Below are 15,369 nucleotides of genomic sequence, written 5' to 3'. Positions count from 1 at the left end.
CAGCATGATTAATAAGTCACTAAATAGAATAAAAATGCTGGAAAACAATCCCAGCTGCTTTTCAACTGTGCATATGAATTTAAATACAAATTCAAATTTTAAAAAAATTAGAAAGTAAATCAGAACTGACAATCTGTAAACAAAGAAAAGAATACCTGGTGTTTGTGTGTGTGTGTGTGTGTGTGTGTGTGTGTGTGTGTAGGTCTTGGCGTATTCGGGTCTTTTCCCGTGTAAGATTGAGAGTGTCTTGGTGACATTTCGATGAGGTCCCACTCGTCATCTTCAGGTCTCACTCGTCATCTTCGTGCTCGCACAAGCATGAAGCCGAAGACACCAGCCTGAAGATGACAAGTGGGACCTCGTCGAAATGTCACCAAGACACTCTCAATCTTACATGGGAAAAGACCCGAATACGTGGAGGTATCAGGGCAACGTTTCGACGAAATCTCATCTGTCATCCTCAGGCTGGTGACTTCAGCTTCGTTCTTCATTCCCAGAATATATATATGTAATTTTTTTTGGCTTGCTAACAAAGAATAAAGGGAGACTGGATGCTTAACAAACATATATATATATATATATATATATATATATATATATATATATATATATATATATATATATATATATATATATATGTTTGTGTGTGTGTGTGTGTGTGTGTGTGTGTGTGTGTGTGTGTGTGTAATGCTTGTTAACTATTTAGATTACCTTGCTAGGCCCCAAACATGGGACAAATCTTTATTTCCTGTTTTGGCCTAACCGAAGGCCATCCACAGGCAGTAGTCACAACAGTGACAGCTCATATTTGTGTAAATTTTAGATTGCTAACAAAGAATTAAAGGGAGACTGATACGCATTTCAAACTTATTTGTTTTCATCAGTCAGCCCAGGTTCGAATCTCAGAAGGGTATGGCTGACTGATGAAAACAAATAAGTTTGAAATGCATATCAGTCTCCCTTTAATTCGTTAGCAATCTAAAATTTACACACACACACACACACACACACACACACACACACACACACACACACACACATATATATATATATATATATATATATATATATATATATATATATATATATATATATATGCTTAAATATTGGATCTGATTACTTTGACCACTTCATTTGTAGAATTATTTCAAACTGATTTATGATGTTGAGATTGAATTGTATGTTGTATTTTGTAAGCTGCCTTTGAAAGACTGCTATCTTGAAGGAGAGCTAAGAAATAAATTAAATAACTCAATAAAACAAAGGAATATTCAGCATAAATCCCTAGCAGGAACAAGATTTCAAATCTTGGCAATATTCCTGGACCGGTTATTAATCATCCAATAGAGAACTGAATTTACGATGTTTCTTTTTATTATGTGATATTCCAATACAGAGAAATGAAAGGTTACTGCCCCAACTTCTCTGATACAATCATTGCAGTCTTTTCATCCTAGGAAAATAAATCTTGTTTTTCGGATTAGTCAGTAGTCTGTCAGTTTTTAATGTTCCAGTGCAATGGAGCTAATTTTTAAGTACAGAGTATCACTTCCTCCTACAATATTAGGAGGTAAGGCCTTTAGCATTATTTTAATAGATAATCTAACTCAACCATCTCAATGGGAAGACTGATGTAGACAGAAGATACAGGAAAAAGGGATAATAAAAAGGAATATGGTCGCCTGCTTTGGGACAAAAAAGTTTGCCATTCTCATTTTAAAATATTACTTGCTTTTTAAAGGAGATTGCTGAGCTTCCTCTTGTGCCTGTTTGAAAAGGATTATTTGACTTTGCCCAAACACTATTGATGGTGGGTAGCAGGAAGCATCTTCATAATTTTCTCCATAATTTTCCTCTCTCATAAAGCTTTCATCAAGGGATTCTCAGTGTAGGCAAGTGGGAAATAAAAACATGCTATGGTCTACAACCAGAAACAGTGACAAAAGAAAGGCAAAAGATGTTGTTATATAGGGAAAAATACGAGCAAATTCTGTACCAATCTCAGGGCCATTCAGTAGTTCAGCTGTTGGTAATGGCAATGGTTCTAGAACTGTAATAAAAATGTAGCTCCCAGCTGTGAGTCTCTTGGGAAGTTCAACTTCCTGTGGGATTAACTTAAGGAAACTGACATCTCTAAGGTTAGGTGATGCTCCAGTCTTAGAAGGGAATATGCAATCTGAATGGGGGGGGGAAAAAGGACTAGAGGTGACATGATAGCAATGTTGCAATATTTAAAGGGCTACCACAAAGAAGAGGGTCAATCTATATTTTTTTTAATCCCATTTATATCCCGCCCTTCTCCGAAGACTCAGGGCGGCTTACAATCTAAAGCACAAACCAATGTGCTTAGCAATAGCCTTCATTCTATGTATATGCCTGCTTATTAGGGCTTTCGCCCCCCCCCCCAAGCGGCATTATTAGAGAGTCAGCTTATTGCCCCCAACAATCTGGGTCCTCATTTTACCTACCTCGGAAGGATGGAAGGCTGAGTCAACCTTGAGCCTGGTGGGACTCGAACCTGCACTAACTGCAGGCAGCTGGTGTTACTTAAGGAGGCATTAGCCCACTGCTCCACCAAGGCAGTGGGCTAATGCTTTTCCAAAGCATCCAAAGGCAGGACAAGAAGCAATGGATGGAAATTAATCAAAGAGAGAACCAACTTAGAACTAAGGAGAATCTTCCTAATAGTAAGAACAATTAGCCAGTGGAATGGCTTGCTTTTAGAAGTTGTGGGTGCTCCATCACTGGAGGCTTTTAAGAAAAGACTAGACTGTCAATTGTCAAGAATGGTATATGGTCTCCTGCTTGAGCAAGGGGTGGGACTAGAAGACTTCCAAAGCCCTTTCTAACTCTGTAAAGTTTATTCTATTTTATTTTGGAAGTACTTGGAAAGAGATTTCCCGCCCCCAACGTTGGGCACTGGCAAAAAGGCAAAATCAAGCAACCCACACTCGATTCAGAAGGGCTCAGCATAAAAGACTATATTTCGGCTAAAATCCAAGGATTCCTAACTTGGAGTTATGGCCAAAACCAAAACAAACCTAGATTTACAATCTGTGTGATATAGTTCTTGAGAAGTTGGGACAGGTCTTGGGAGACCCAAGTACTTGTCCACTTTTAACCCTGGTAGCTCTCAGATCTCACAGGTTTGGGGGAAATTCTGACTTAAGTCTGAACTCATGGAGGAAAAGTAGGATGTAAATGCAAAGAATGGTAAAAATAATAAAATTATGAGCTGAGCAAGGGAGGGAAACCATTGTCTTCCTTCATTTACGGACTGCCAGCTGCAGTTTGGCAGATATTACGACATATTGGAGGCTCTATTGTCAGAGCTCATTAAACATCAGTAAAATAGCTCAATCTGCAAAATAAAGATCCTAAGCATGAACAAAAACACACAAATTATATATACGGTACATTGCTCTCTGAATCCGTAGGAAAATTCATTCAAAATTTATCAAAGATGAATTTCAAAACTTGAACATACTTAACATGACATGGTAATCATTCTACAGATAGATAGAATGATGGTTAGACTGATCCAAATGTAAAATGATACAAGGCAGATTCTCATGCTTCAAAGCAGCTCGCTTTGGAACCATTTTGAAGGTCAGGCTTTCTAATAAGACATCTCAATTACTTGTACTGACAGTTCCAGAGAAATAAAGGCTCAGAAAGATGCTAATTATATGGTGGCTGCAGCAATCTACGATAGTCAGGGTCCTCAACCGCTTTGTACAGCCTTAAACAACAAAAAGAGCTGTTATTTTTGACGTAACGTACTAATGATCAAGCATTGGTCACTGCTGTTCAACCATCTATGAAAACTTTTTGATTTTGTTCTTATATACGATTCTCACAGAGCTTTCATTTAGTTGCATGATGTTTATACAGGTAGTCCTCGGCTTACGACCACAACTGAGCCCAAAATTTATGCTGTTAAGTGAGACATTTGTTAATTAGGTTTGCCCCATTTTACAACATTTCTTGAAACAGTTGTTAAGTGAATCACTGTAATTGTTAAGTTAGTAACCTGGTTGTTAAGTGTATCTGGCTTCCCCGTTGACTTTGCTTGTCAGAAGGTCGCAAAAGGTGATCCCATGACTCTGGGACACTGTAACCGTCATAAATATGAATCAGTTGCCAAGCATCTGAATTTTGATCATAAGGCCATGGGGATACTGCAAAGTTCACCACTGTGAAAAACGGTCATAAGTTACATTTCTCAGTGCCGTTGTAAGTTTGAACGGTCGCTAAATAAAGTGTTGTAAGCCGAGAACTATCTGTACTCATTTAGGCACCAGAAGCCATGCACAATTGGAAAGCAACTTTATTTTTATCTGTTTTTAAAATTCTTCATTTAGTGGTTTCACATGGTCTTCACAGAGTTCTCCCTTTGTGATACAACTAACATTAAAACTATGCTTAGACTTTTTTTTTAAAAAAAAAAGCAAAACAAGTATTAAATTAAGGTAGCTTGAATTGTATACAGGTAATCCCCGAGTTACGAGTGTTCACTTAACATTCGTTGGAAGTTAAGCAATAAGCACCCCCTGGTGCTTACGAGCATGTCCCGAAATTACAAATATTGCAGCACCAGAGCAGTCGCTCACCCTTATGAGTGACTGCAAAGGCTCTGCAATATTCACCCTGGTTATTCCATCAGGCCTTCAATATTCACCCTGCAAAGATTGAGATCCTTCGCTTTCTTGGCTGCTCCATGCTTTCAGAGCATTTGCAGAGAATGGAGGCCTAAAATAATGCAAGATCAGATGAGATCAGTGGGGAGAGATCTCACCCTACTGATCTCACGTGATCTCATGATACTTTAGGCCTCTGCAACAGAGAACGGAACCGAAGCCAGGGGACGCTTCCGTGTGCTTCCGGAGACTGAATCGGGATGTTGGAGGCCCTTTTCAGTCTGCTGCCACCTGGATCTGAGGCCAGGTGACACTTCTGCAGCCCTCCGGTGGCCCGATCTGGGCGCTGGAGGCCTTTTCCAGGCCACTGCTGCCTGGATCTGAGGCCGGGGTATGCTTCCGCGTGCCTCCAGCGGCCCGGATTCAGGCGCCGGAGGCCTTCTCCAGGCCGCAGAAGCGTCCCCGGGCCTCAGATCCAGGTGGCAGTGACCTGTAAAAGGCCTCCGATGCCCCAATCTGGCCTTCAGAGGCACACGGAAGCATCCAGGCAGATCCAGGCAGCAGCAGGAACTGCGACAGAGAGGAGACAGATCTTTTCAAGTTGAGTCCGGCGCAGCAGGAAGGGAGGGGGAAGCATGAGGTATCTTAGTGGGTTGGGAAAGCCTTAGGGGGCCTGTTCCCTCATTAGCCCCCCATGTCCTTCCCCACCGAGATACCTCATGTTCACTTAAAGAGCCACGTGTGTCTTAATGAGGGAGTGTTCGTTTGTGGTACGAGATTCACTCCCACAAGTTTTCAAGTTATGAGTGGAATGGGCAGGATCCATTACACTCGTAACTCAAGGACTACCTGTACTCCTTATTGAGTGAGGTTCCCAAAATGCCAACCTAGCAGTTTGAAAGCACGTAAAAATGCAAGTAGAAAAATAGGGACCACTACGGTGGGAAGGTAACAGCGTTCCATGCACCTTTGGCGTCTAGTCATGCCGGACACATGACCACGGAGACGTCCTCGGACAAGTGCTGGCTCTTCGGCTTTGAAACGGAGATGAGCACCGGCCCCTAGAGTCGGAAACGACTAGCACGCATGTGCGGGGGAACCTTTACCTTTCTTTTAGTTTAAAGAAAATCCTGCTGATTGGAACACTGTATAAACAATTATTCAATATATTGTTTCATGTCAGTATTACTTTGTGGTAATTGCGAGAAATGATTAACAGTACATTTACTTCTTCCTCTTTGAATTCCCTTTGGGAGTATTTTTCCCCTCTTGTCATGTAATCAATTTAGCTACCTATTTTTCTACAAAAGCTTTCATTTTTCTCTCCCTTTATAGATTTACCTCTGGGGGCTCTCCTTCATTTAATAGTAAGAATATTTTTGGGACTTTGGAAGTCTTAAGTTATTTTGCAGTAGAAAAGCAGTTTATGAAAACTTTAAAGTTTATGAGCTGCAGAATCACACTAGAAAAGCACACACACATTTTTGTTAAAAAGATATGCAGTCTTTTTTTTTTTTGCTAGATATTTCATATGCAGTTGAAAAACATTCTCTCTAGTAGCAGATGTATTGATTGAACCCCAGAAGACAGGAGTGAGGATGTTAGATGTCTGTTTGCAGCTGTGTGTATCTTTTGAAAAAGTCAAGGGGGCGATACCTTAAAAAAAATCCACACTGAGACAACTCAACAACAATTTAGCAAGCTCACTAACAACTGGAAATCAGTTAGATGAAAAACAATGTGGAAATGAAAGGGTAGGGAGGAGAAAGAGAAAAAAAAATAGGATTGCCAGCACCATTGCCAGAAGTAACACAACACACTTGGAAGGCGTCAAGTTGACGAAAACCGTTTTTACATAGAGACAGAATCATATAAACTGTCTATATGTATGTATTATGTATATACTCTGAAGACAGTGATGGATTCAGTTGGTTCCCACAACTTCGGCAGAACTGGTAGCTAATTTTTTGTTGCCCACAGGCCCAGAATGGATTTCTGGAAGCGGCACCCACACAGAGAGCTGGTTGTTCACATATTTGAATCCCACCACTTTCTTAAGAGCAGAAAACTGCACAAATTTGTCTTCTTAAAATATATGTAAGAAAGGGAGGGGGGGGAGGGAAACTTGCCTGCTCAAATTCTTCCATATCCACTTCTCCATCACCATTTAGATCAAACATCTTGAAAGCAATTTCGAAATTTCTCTGAGGAGCTAGGAAAAAAACACAGCATATTATACATATTACATTGTGGAGTAACAAGAAAACGCCAATAATGATTTAAGAGTGATATTACAGCTTGAAACTTTTTTTTTCTTCAAAAAAAGTGTACTTGTTTTTGCAATATATTTCTTATGTCTCTTCAGTGAGTTTTTTTCTTGTTTTTGTTTCTGCAGCTTTGTTAAAATAATAATAATAATAATAATAATAATAATAATAATAATAATAATAATAATAATAATAATAATAATTTATTTTATTTTATTTATTTTAATTCCATTTATATCCCGCCCTTCTCCGAAGACTCAGGGCGGCTTACAAGCTTAGCAGTAGCCTTCATTCTATGTATATGCCTGCTTATTAGGGCTTACACACACACACCAAGCGGCATTATTACAAAGTCAGCTTAATTGCCCCCAACAATCTGGGTCCTCATTTTACCTACCTCGGAAGGATGGAAGGCTGAGTCAACCTTGAGCCTGGTGGGATGCGAACCTGCACTAATTGCAGGCAGCTGGTGTTACTTAAGGAGGCATAATAAACAACCTTTATTGTCAAAGTACAACATGTGTACATTGAGATTAGCTGAGCCTCCCCCCGTGCTCTCTCCCCCCAACACACAGTGACAACAAACCCTCCATCTCACCACACTATGTTAACCAACTATACCACACACCGGCCTCCCAAGTCAATTCTGCATAAGATTATGTCCCATTTAAAAGCCTAACAGCCCACGGATAAAAGCTATTTTTCAGCCTGTTGGTACGGCTGGCTATATTCCTATATCTCCTACCGGATGGTAGGAGAGTAAAGAGATACCGTCCAGGGTGTGAGTCATCCCTGAGAATCTTCCTCACTCTTCCAATACATATATTAATATGTATTAATAGTCCTCTTGAGCAATTTTCTTGCAAAAATATATCTCTGTAATATCTTGAAATTATGAGCTCCGCATGGCTATTTTTACATTTCATAACTTTATTTATGAATCTACGCACAAAACATCTGTAATTTCTGTCCTCTCCAAGGAAATAGGGTAGAGAAAGCCTAATTAGAAATGGAGGATCCAGAGCTGCCAAACTAAGAGTCCCAAATCTAAGCATGAATTTAAATGCAGATTGTTTATGAGCGCAGCACTTTGATAACTTTATGTAGAGACGAATTTGGTGGAACAAGTGGGGCAATGAAAGGTTTTAATTAACCCATTTGCAATGTAATCACAATAAGATTCTGTGTGAAAAATCAGACAAATGACATTTTAAGTACCATTTAATTGAAATCAAATCCTACTATTTTCATCTGGAGTTACTTCTTATTAAATATTGTGGCCTTAGATAACTTATAGGGAGATGAAGGACAGGTTATAGGAAGATGAAGGACAGGTTATACCTCCAGCTTCTAAAAATATATTGGTGGACACACACCTTAGCCCAGTGATGGCAAACTGATGACACACATGTCCAAGGTGGATACACTAATAATATTTTGAGTGACATGTCAACATTCACCAATACCTGACAGCCATAGTGCTACCTCAGTACTCATTGGAAATTCATTCCAGAAGATACAACAAATACTAAAATTATTTGAGTACTGAGAAAACCATGTGACTTACTACATGACCTGCTATTTTGGCCAGAAAAAATAGAAAATCATGAAGCAGCTGATGTCAGCAAGTTCTTCCTTGCATGTCGACCACCAGGAGAAAGACAAGTGCTGGACAAGATTTCTACTTCAAAATGCGTCGAGTACTGAATTTGTACTGAGTTTTGAAGCAGTTGAGTGCCGAGGTATAACTCTATTCTCAAAAGCACACACCCTTCTTGTTGTTCTGTACCAGCCTGCTACCGGCCCTGCAGAAAAGGCAGGGACAACCCCTTTACAAACGGCAAGAGGCTGGAATTAAGCCTGCCAAATTTATTAACATAAAACAGACCAAAACAAGACACCAACCATGAAACAGGAGCTATGAAACAGGAACTATTCAAGCGGTTGCCTTCAGCAAACCAGCCCTCCCACGCATTCCCCTTTTATACAGTTCAGGGCGCGGCTTCTCTCTGCCTCCTTCCGAGGTGCCCCATTGCCTTCCTCTGTTTACTCCTGATTGACTGCCTCCTGCGTCGGGCGTCCTTGAACAGGGCCAGCTGTGGGTCATCTTCATCCACGCTGTCAGGCTCACACAGCTGGGTCTCCATCGTGACCAGGTGGGAGGGGCCTGGCTGAGGGCTCTAATCAGCAAGCTCTCGAACCCCCTCAGCAAGCTCTCCAACCCCCTCAGCAAGCTCTTCAACACCCCCCTCCTCCTCTGAGTCGTCCAACCCAACTGTCGAAACCACAGGCTGACCCTGAATCACAACACTTGTGTGATCCTTGGGGGCTGCAGAGGCTACATAAGAATAGGTGGCGGTGTCCTGTCACACAGCCTCAGGACTTTCTGGAAATCGTGCAAAGGGCCACGCTCTTGCATGGCCTATGGAGGCTCCAAAAATAAGTTGGTTTATTCATTATTTCAATTTTGTAATTATTTGCTATTTCTTTATATAATACCTACTACTACACATGATCAGACTGTTCTTTTTAAACAAACAAATGAGTATCTAAAGAATTGTTTCTCTTTTGTTCTTGTTTGTCTGTGTGATACGCCAGCACAGTAAAGTTAGGCATTTTCCGAATATGGGGAAAATGAGGTTCACCATCATTGCCCTAGCTAGCCTATTCAAGCTGACATCTTTGGTCTAGGGCAGTTAATAAATCTTTCCCCCTCTTCTCCATTGTTTTAAGCACTCAGGAAAATATTAACAAAAATCTAGCTGCAATAACTACTGTACCAAAGAAACATCTCTGTGATATCCATATTATGGCACTTTTTGCGAAGGAATGACTCAGAAGAAAGCTTTGGGTCTAAGTAATACTCTGTTTGCTACTTAATTTTGAATAGAGGCTGTTATGTTTCCCTACCAAGTCTTCTCCTATTCTGTTGTCCCACAGCTTCTTTGGTATAGAGTCAAATAAGCTCAGCCATTAGTTCAATTGTTTATTTACATCTACACTAGGAAATTTTATATGGGAATTTTGTTTGAGTGTGGTGTGGTTTTTGTCTACTCAGTGTGGAGGTGGTAAGGCTGGTTTGCCTTCAGCGCACTCAACATCGCACCCCAAGAGTTTCCAGGAGAGGTTTCACAACCCATCCCACCTCGCCCTCAAGCTAATTAGACACTATTCACCTTCAGGAATAATAAAGAACAGGGGTCCTCAAATTTGGCCACTTTAAGACTTGTGGATGGATTTTACTTTTGAGGTGGTGTAAAAAACAAAAGTGCACAGTCAAAAAATAAACAGTCCAGGTCATACACAATAGCAACAGTCCAAGGAGTAATCCAAAATACAAAGTCTTCTTACCGGTCCAGAGGTCAATACACAGTTCAGGTTTACAACAGTAGTAAACCAACAGCAGAGCAAAAACAGTAATAGTAGAGATCAGTGAATTCAGAGAGAGAGAGAAGCTACGTTACTATCTTCCTCTTATGGCCATGAGAACACTTACACACCCATTGGCCAATTAACTTCTTAAAGTCATAACATTATGGTTAATATATTTTCAACCCAACATTGTAGGCTAACACCATATGCCTAACAGACTTCAACTCCCAGAATTCCCCAGCCATGCTGGCTGGGGAATTCTGGGAGTTGAAGTCCACAAGTCTTAAAGTGGCCAGGTTTGAGGACCCCTGGTAAAGAATGAAAAAGTTCACCTTATTGTAAGAGCAATTACAGGTAATCCTTGGCTTATGACTACAATTGAGCCCAAAATTTCTATCACTAAGCGAGACGTTTGTTAAATGAGTTTTACCCCATTGTAAGAACTTTCTTGCCCGAGTTGTTAAGTTAATAACCTGGCTGCTAAGTGAATCTGGCATGCCCATTGACTTTGCTTGTCAGAAGATCACAAAAGATGATGCCATGACCCTGAGACACTGTAACTGTCGTAAGTATGAGTCGATTGCCAAGCGTCTGAATTTTGATCATGTGGCCATGGGGATGCGGGCAACCGTCATACGTGTGAAAAGCGATCACAAGTCGCTTTTTTTCACTGCTGTTGCAACTTTGAACGATCACTAAACGAACCGTTGAGGGCTACCCAGGGAGCCTAAAACCTATCCATCTTTTGAGCGACTGTACTTCCAGTTCCCCGTGTCTCATTAACATTTTACATGAAGCATGAAAACATGAAAAGAATAGGTTCGGGACACTTCCCACATCAATCACGATGATGATAACCTTTATTGCCATGTTTTTACGGTGGGCACATTAAAAATGAAATTTACTCGCTTCCTCTCAAAGTGTACACATACATAACAAGAGAGGATAACATTGAGTATATATATTTGCCTTTAAACCTCGACACTAAGCCCTTCCTATTCTCCACACGTGAAAACCGCCTAGAGTAGGGGTCCCCAAACTGTTTGAAACCGGGCCGCAGGAGAGGCGGGCTAGTGCGTGCACGTAAAGCTCCACTCACGCGAGCAGCAGAGCAAGCATGTGCAAGCGAAACTCCACTTGAGCAAGTGGAGGGCGCGTGCGCCTGTCGCTCACACAAATGGAGCGGTGCGTGTGGGCACGCACCTGCCACTCACAGGCTCCCTTGCGTCGGGCTGCCAAATCGGAAAGGTTGGGGACCGCTGAGCCTCACAACATTTTCTGGTGCTCATCAAAAAGCCGAAATGGAATTTTAGCAACTTTATACTATTCTGCAATAAGAACTAAACGGAGGAGGCTAATTATAGTAAAAGTCCTTGCTAATGTCTTAATGTTCTCATCTTGTGCTGGAAAACAGGAATATTAGGCCCCTGAAAGCCTAAAAGAATTACAATGAACTGAGATGTTTCCCTTAGATGCCCCTCATTATACCATTAACCATATTGCTTTCTCTCTTGTTCTCTCTTCCCCAATACATTCTATGCAAAATTAGTCACTATAATTATTCTGCATAATATGGGTGGGGGTGGAGGTTTCTAATTCTTTCCTCTTATTGGGAGAGAACAGGAAATATATCTCCCTGTGGGAAAATGCATCTTCAGGGGGCTATTGGAATTCAAAGATGCAGCACAATATTCATTCATATGCAATAGAAGCCGGCACAGACTAATTTGGTATAAGAAATATATGGCTTTCTCCAAAATGTTTAATGCTGATTCTGTTTCTAGTATCCTATTACTAAACAACTGTCATAGCTTCCCCAGAGCATTGAAGGAAATACAACTCTCAAAGGACTTTCCCTGCCATATATTTGCATTACAAAACTACCGTACTGTTCTCAGGGCTTCGAAGGAAATTAAACTAAGATACCTTTGAGATGTAGGTATCTTCTGATATATTACTATTTGCTTAAAGTCCTTTATACCCTCTTCAGGTTTGCATGCAGCGTATCAACAAGGCTATGATTTTACATTCCTCGTTTTATAACGGTAAGCTAAGGAACCTAGTTTGCCTCCATTATGAGACCGCTGATGGACCTTGCCGACTGACCTGGGTCTCCCATCTATTGTTTCCTTCCATATGTTACTACCATTTTGGAAGTATGTCTACGGATATTCTCAATCATCCAGAAAGAAAATCCAGTTGCCTTTCGGAAGAAGCACCTTTGAGACACCATTCTGGAAGGACCTTTCCATTTTCTTAGGGGCAATTGCCAAATTGCCAGGCTTGAAATTGTGCATTGCATTTTGGAGACATGCAAAATGTAATTTTATTGAATACAAAGTAGCCAGATGGCTCTATGGAGGGAGGGAGGGAGGGACGGATGGAGGGAGGGATGTGAGAGTTTAAGAAATGGAATGAATGAATGAATGAATGAATGAACAAATGAATAAATAAATTCAATCTACACCATTAAAATCTAAGGGAGTAAATATCTTGATCACTGTAGGCAGAAATACATGATTGCTTGTGTCATAAAAGAAAAATACATATTAAATCAAATATTCCTAATGTGGTATTAGGGGAAAGTACAGATAGTTTTCTACTTATCGGCAGTTCATTTAGTGACTGTTCAAAGTTACAATGGCACTGAAAAAAGTGACTTATGACCTTTTTCACGCTTACGACCACTGCAGCATCCCATGGTCATGTGATGAAAAATCAGATGCTTGGCAACTCAACTCATGACGTTTGCAGTGTCCCAGGGACATGCGATCACCTTTTGTGACCTTGTGATAAGCAAAGTCAATGGGAAAGCCAGTTTTACTTAATCAGCGTGCTACTAGCTTAATAACTGCAGTGGTACGCTTAACAACTGTGGCAAGAAAGGTTGTAAAATGAGGCAAAATTCTCTTAACAATATCTCGCTTAGCAACAGAAATTTTGGGGTCAACTGTGCTCGTAGACCCAGGACTATCTATATACTAAGTTTCACAAAGGGAGTTAAGAAAGCATTCCAGAATACAGAAAGACATCTTGTACAAACTGAAAAATGACAGATTTCATTTCTGTCTCATGTTAGTTTTCCACCATTATTTTTTCTTATTTATGGGACAACAGTATTCCTTCCCCAGAAGATTAAAAACAGCGTTGTGTTGTAAACATGCACGGAATAGGAAAGGGCAGGATAGCCAGGATAGAAAATCAGTGAAGGTAGGTTAATTTAAAGCAGCTGCAGATGTGTCCTTGCAAATACATAGACACTGTCTCTCTAATACAAACGTATCTAAGAGGCATGGGGATTATTTCTTATTGTGACTCTACAGCCATGAGATATGAAGTATCTTGCTATAACAACAATATTGCTGCATTTCTTTACAGCCAAGCTAAGCTAATGCTCAAAGGGCTGTGTTCAATTTTCAGTGAGAATTCATGGCAGTGGAGATTTATCCCTGTTTCTATAACACGACGATTCGATGAATAAATATGGAAAGTACTCTTCCCAGGTATCTCTAGAAGTTCACATATAAAAATTTATGTAGCTGAAAGTTGAGTGAATTCTTGACTACCACTTATATTATTGGGCAGGTGGCATGTATTTTCTAGTATAATAGCTAAGGGCACCTTTACCTATTCATAGATCATATCCCAGACATATAACTTGGAAAAAAAATTTGAGATCACGTACATCAGTAAAATACTCTCTGTAGGAGAAGAGCAGGCAGAGCTGGGGGGGCGGAGTTAAACATATCATCACTTAGAATCCTTGCGTTTCCACAAATGCTCCAAGTCCAATCGCTTCTGAATTCCACTGATCCTTATCAGGAAGCAAATTAACGTTGAAGTTCAGCTGACCAGATTGTTGTGTAGCGCTTTGAATAAATCTTCTATACTGCAACCTTACAAATGTTCCTGATTTTTTTGTGCCTGACGTTATCTTTTCTAACATACTGTAGTATTTACAAATTTGATCTACTGAGTTTACCTTTAATGATAACTTTATTGTCACTTTGAATGTACACCAATCGGCATACATCAAAATGAAATTTCATTGCATACAGCTCTCAAAGGGTCATCACCTCCAATATATACTCCTTGTTCGTGGCCCACTCAAATTTCACATTGTCCATTTTAGTCTCTAGGGAGTGAACGATGGCAAACAGGACAGATGGAAATGGGGCTCCATGTGGATTAGTCCTCAAGTTAGCTTGTATTCTGACAACCTCGCCTTCTTTCCTTTTTCTGATCCTGACTCTTCCACCCTTTCCTTAAAGAGGCCTTGCTTCTTTTCGCCCCTGGAGCACGCTGCCGCCGCCGCCACCAACTCCTCCAAAGCCTCTCTCTCTTCCTCTGGGCCTGCCGACAGCCTCATCCAGTTCCTTCGCTCCATAAGCTCCAGGTCCTCTCCTCCTCTGCCTCCTCTGGAAACAGCCATGATTTGCAATAGAATCCATCACTGGGCCAGCAGTCAGATCTTGCTGCTGGTAGAACAAATTCAAACAGCACCAACGACTTTTAACGGTCTCACCAACAGTTCCAAAACAACTAGAAACTCGCCAGGCCAGCAAAGATTGTCGGTCGCATGTCGTATGTTACCTTAGTTCCACCATGTTGCTCAAACACATTAAAATCTTCCTGATCATGTGGCCTATAGTCCTTACTATCCCTCCCAAAAGTATTCGCCTTCAAGAGCCAATGCAGCCGCAGCCATTCCAGGCGCCGCCATCTTAACCCTGCTTCAAAGAAACCTATGAAACAGTAGAAGTTCTTATTTGGTTGGGAGTGGAACAGAAGTAAGTTCTTGAAGATTTCAAAGAAAACCAAGCAAGAAACCCAAATCCTTTGCTATTTCTGTGGGGAGGGAGACATTTTTATCTTGATGGGAAGTTGCTGAGATGAAATGCAATGATTTCTGTTTTAACTATGGTCTGCCATGACTTGGAGCATATTTTGGCTATCCTGATCAACCCTCTGTTCACAATTAAGCTTTGAAGATTATGTAGCTATACATTATCAATATATACATTTCAAGCATATATTTATGTAAATTATAAGCAAAATGTTAAGTACTTAAATGTAAACTTTTTTTAAAA

The 15,369-nt window shown here is 40.6% G+C and overlaps 1 protein-coding gene across 1 annotated transcript in view; it reads right to left on the bottom strand.

Moving 5' to 3' along the window:
* MICU1 (mitochondrial calcium uptake 1) overlaps window positions 1-15,369 on the bottom strand; it is a 175,706-nt gene that overhangs the window by 61,277 nt on the left and 99,060 nt on the right. Inside the window, exon 7 of the mRNA XM_083364802.1 lies at window positions 6,770-6,852. Within this exon, the coding sequence (XP_083220928.1) occupies window positions 6,770-6,852 (83 nt within the window). The remainder of the gene's footprint in view (window positions 1-6,769; window positions 6,853-15,369) is intronic.

Source organism: Vipera ursinii, assembly GCF_947247035.1.
Source record: "Vipera ursinii genome assembly, chromosome: 5".
Classification (NCBI taxonomy): Eukaryota; Metazoa; Chordata; class Lepidosauria; order Squamata; family Viperidae; genus Vipera; species Vipera ursinii.
This window is presented reverse-complemented; position numbering and strand designations above follow the sequence as displayed.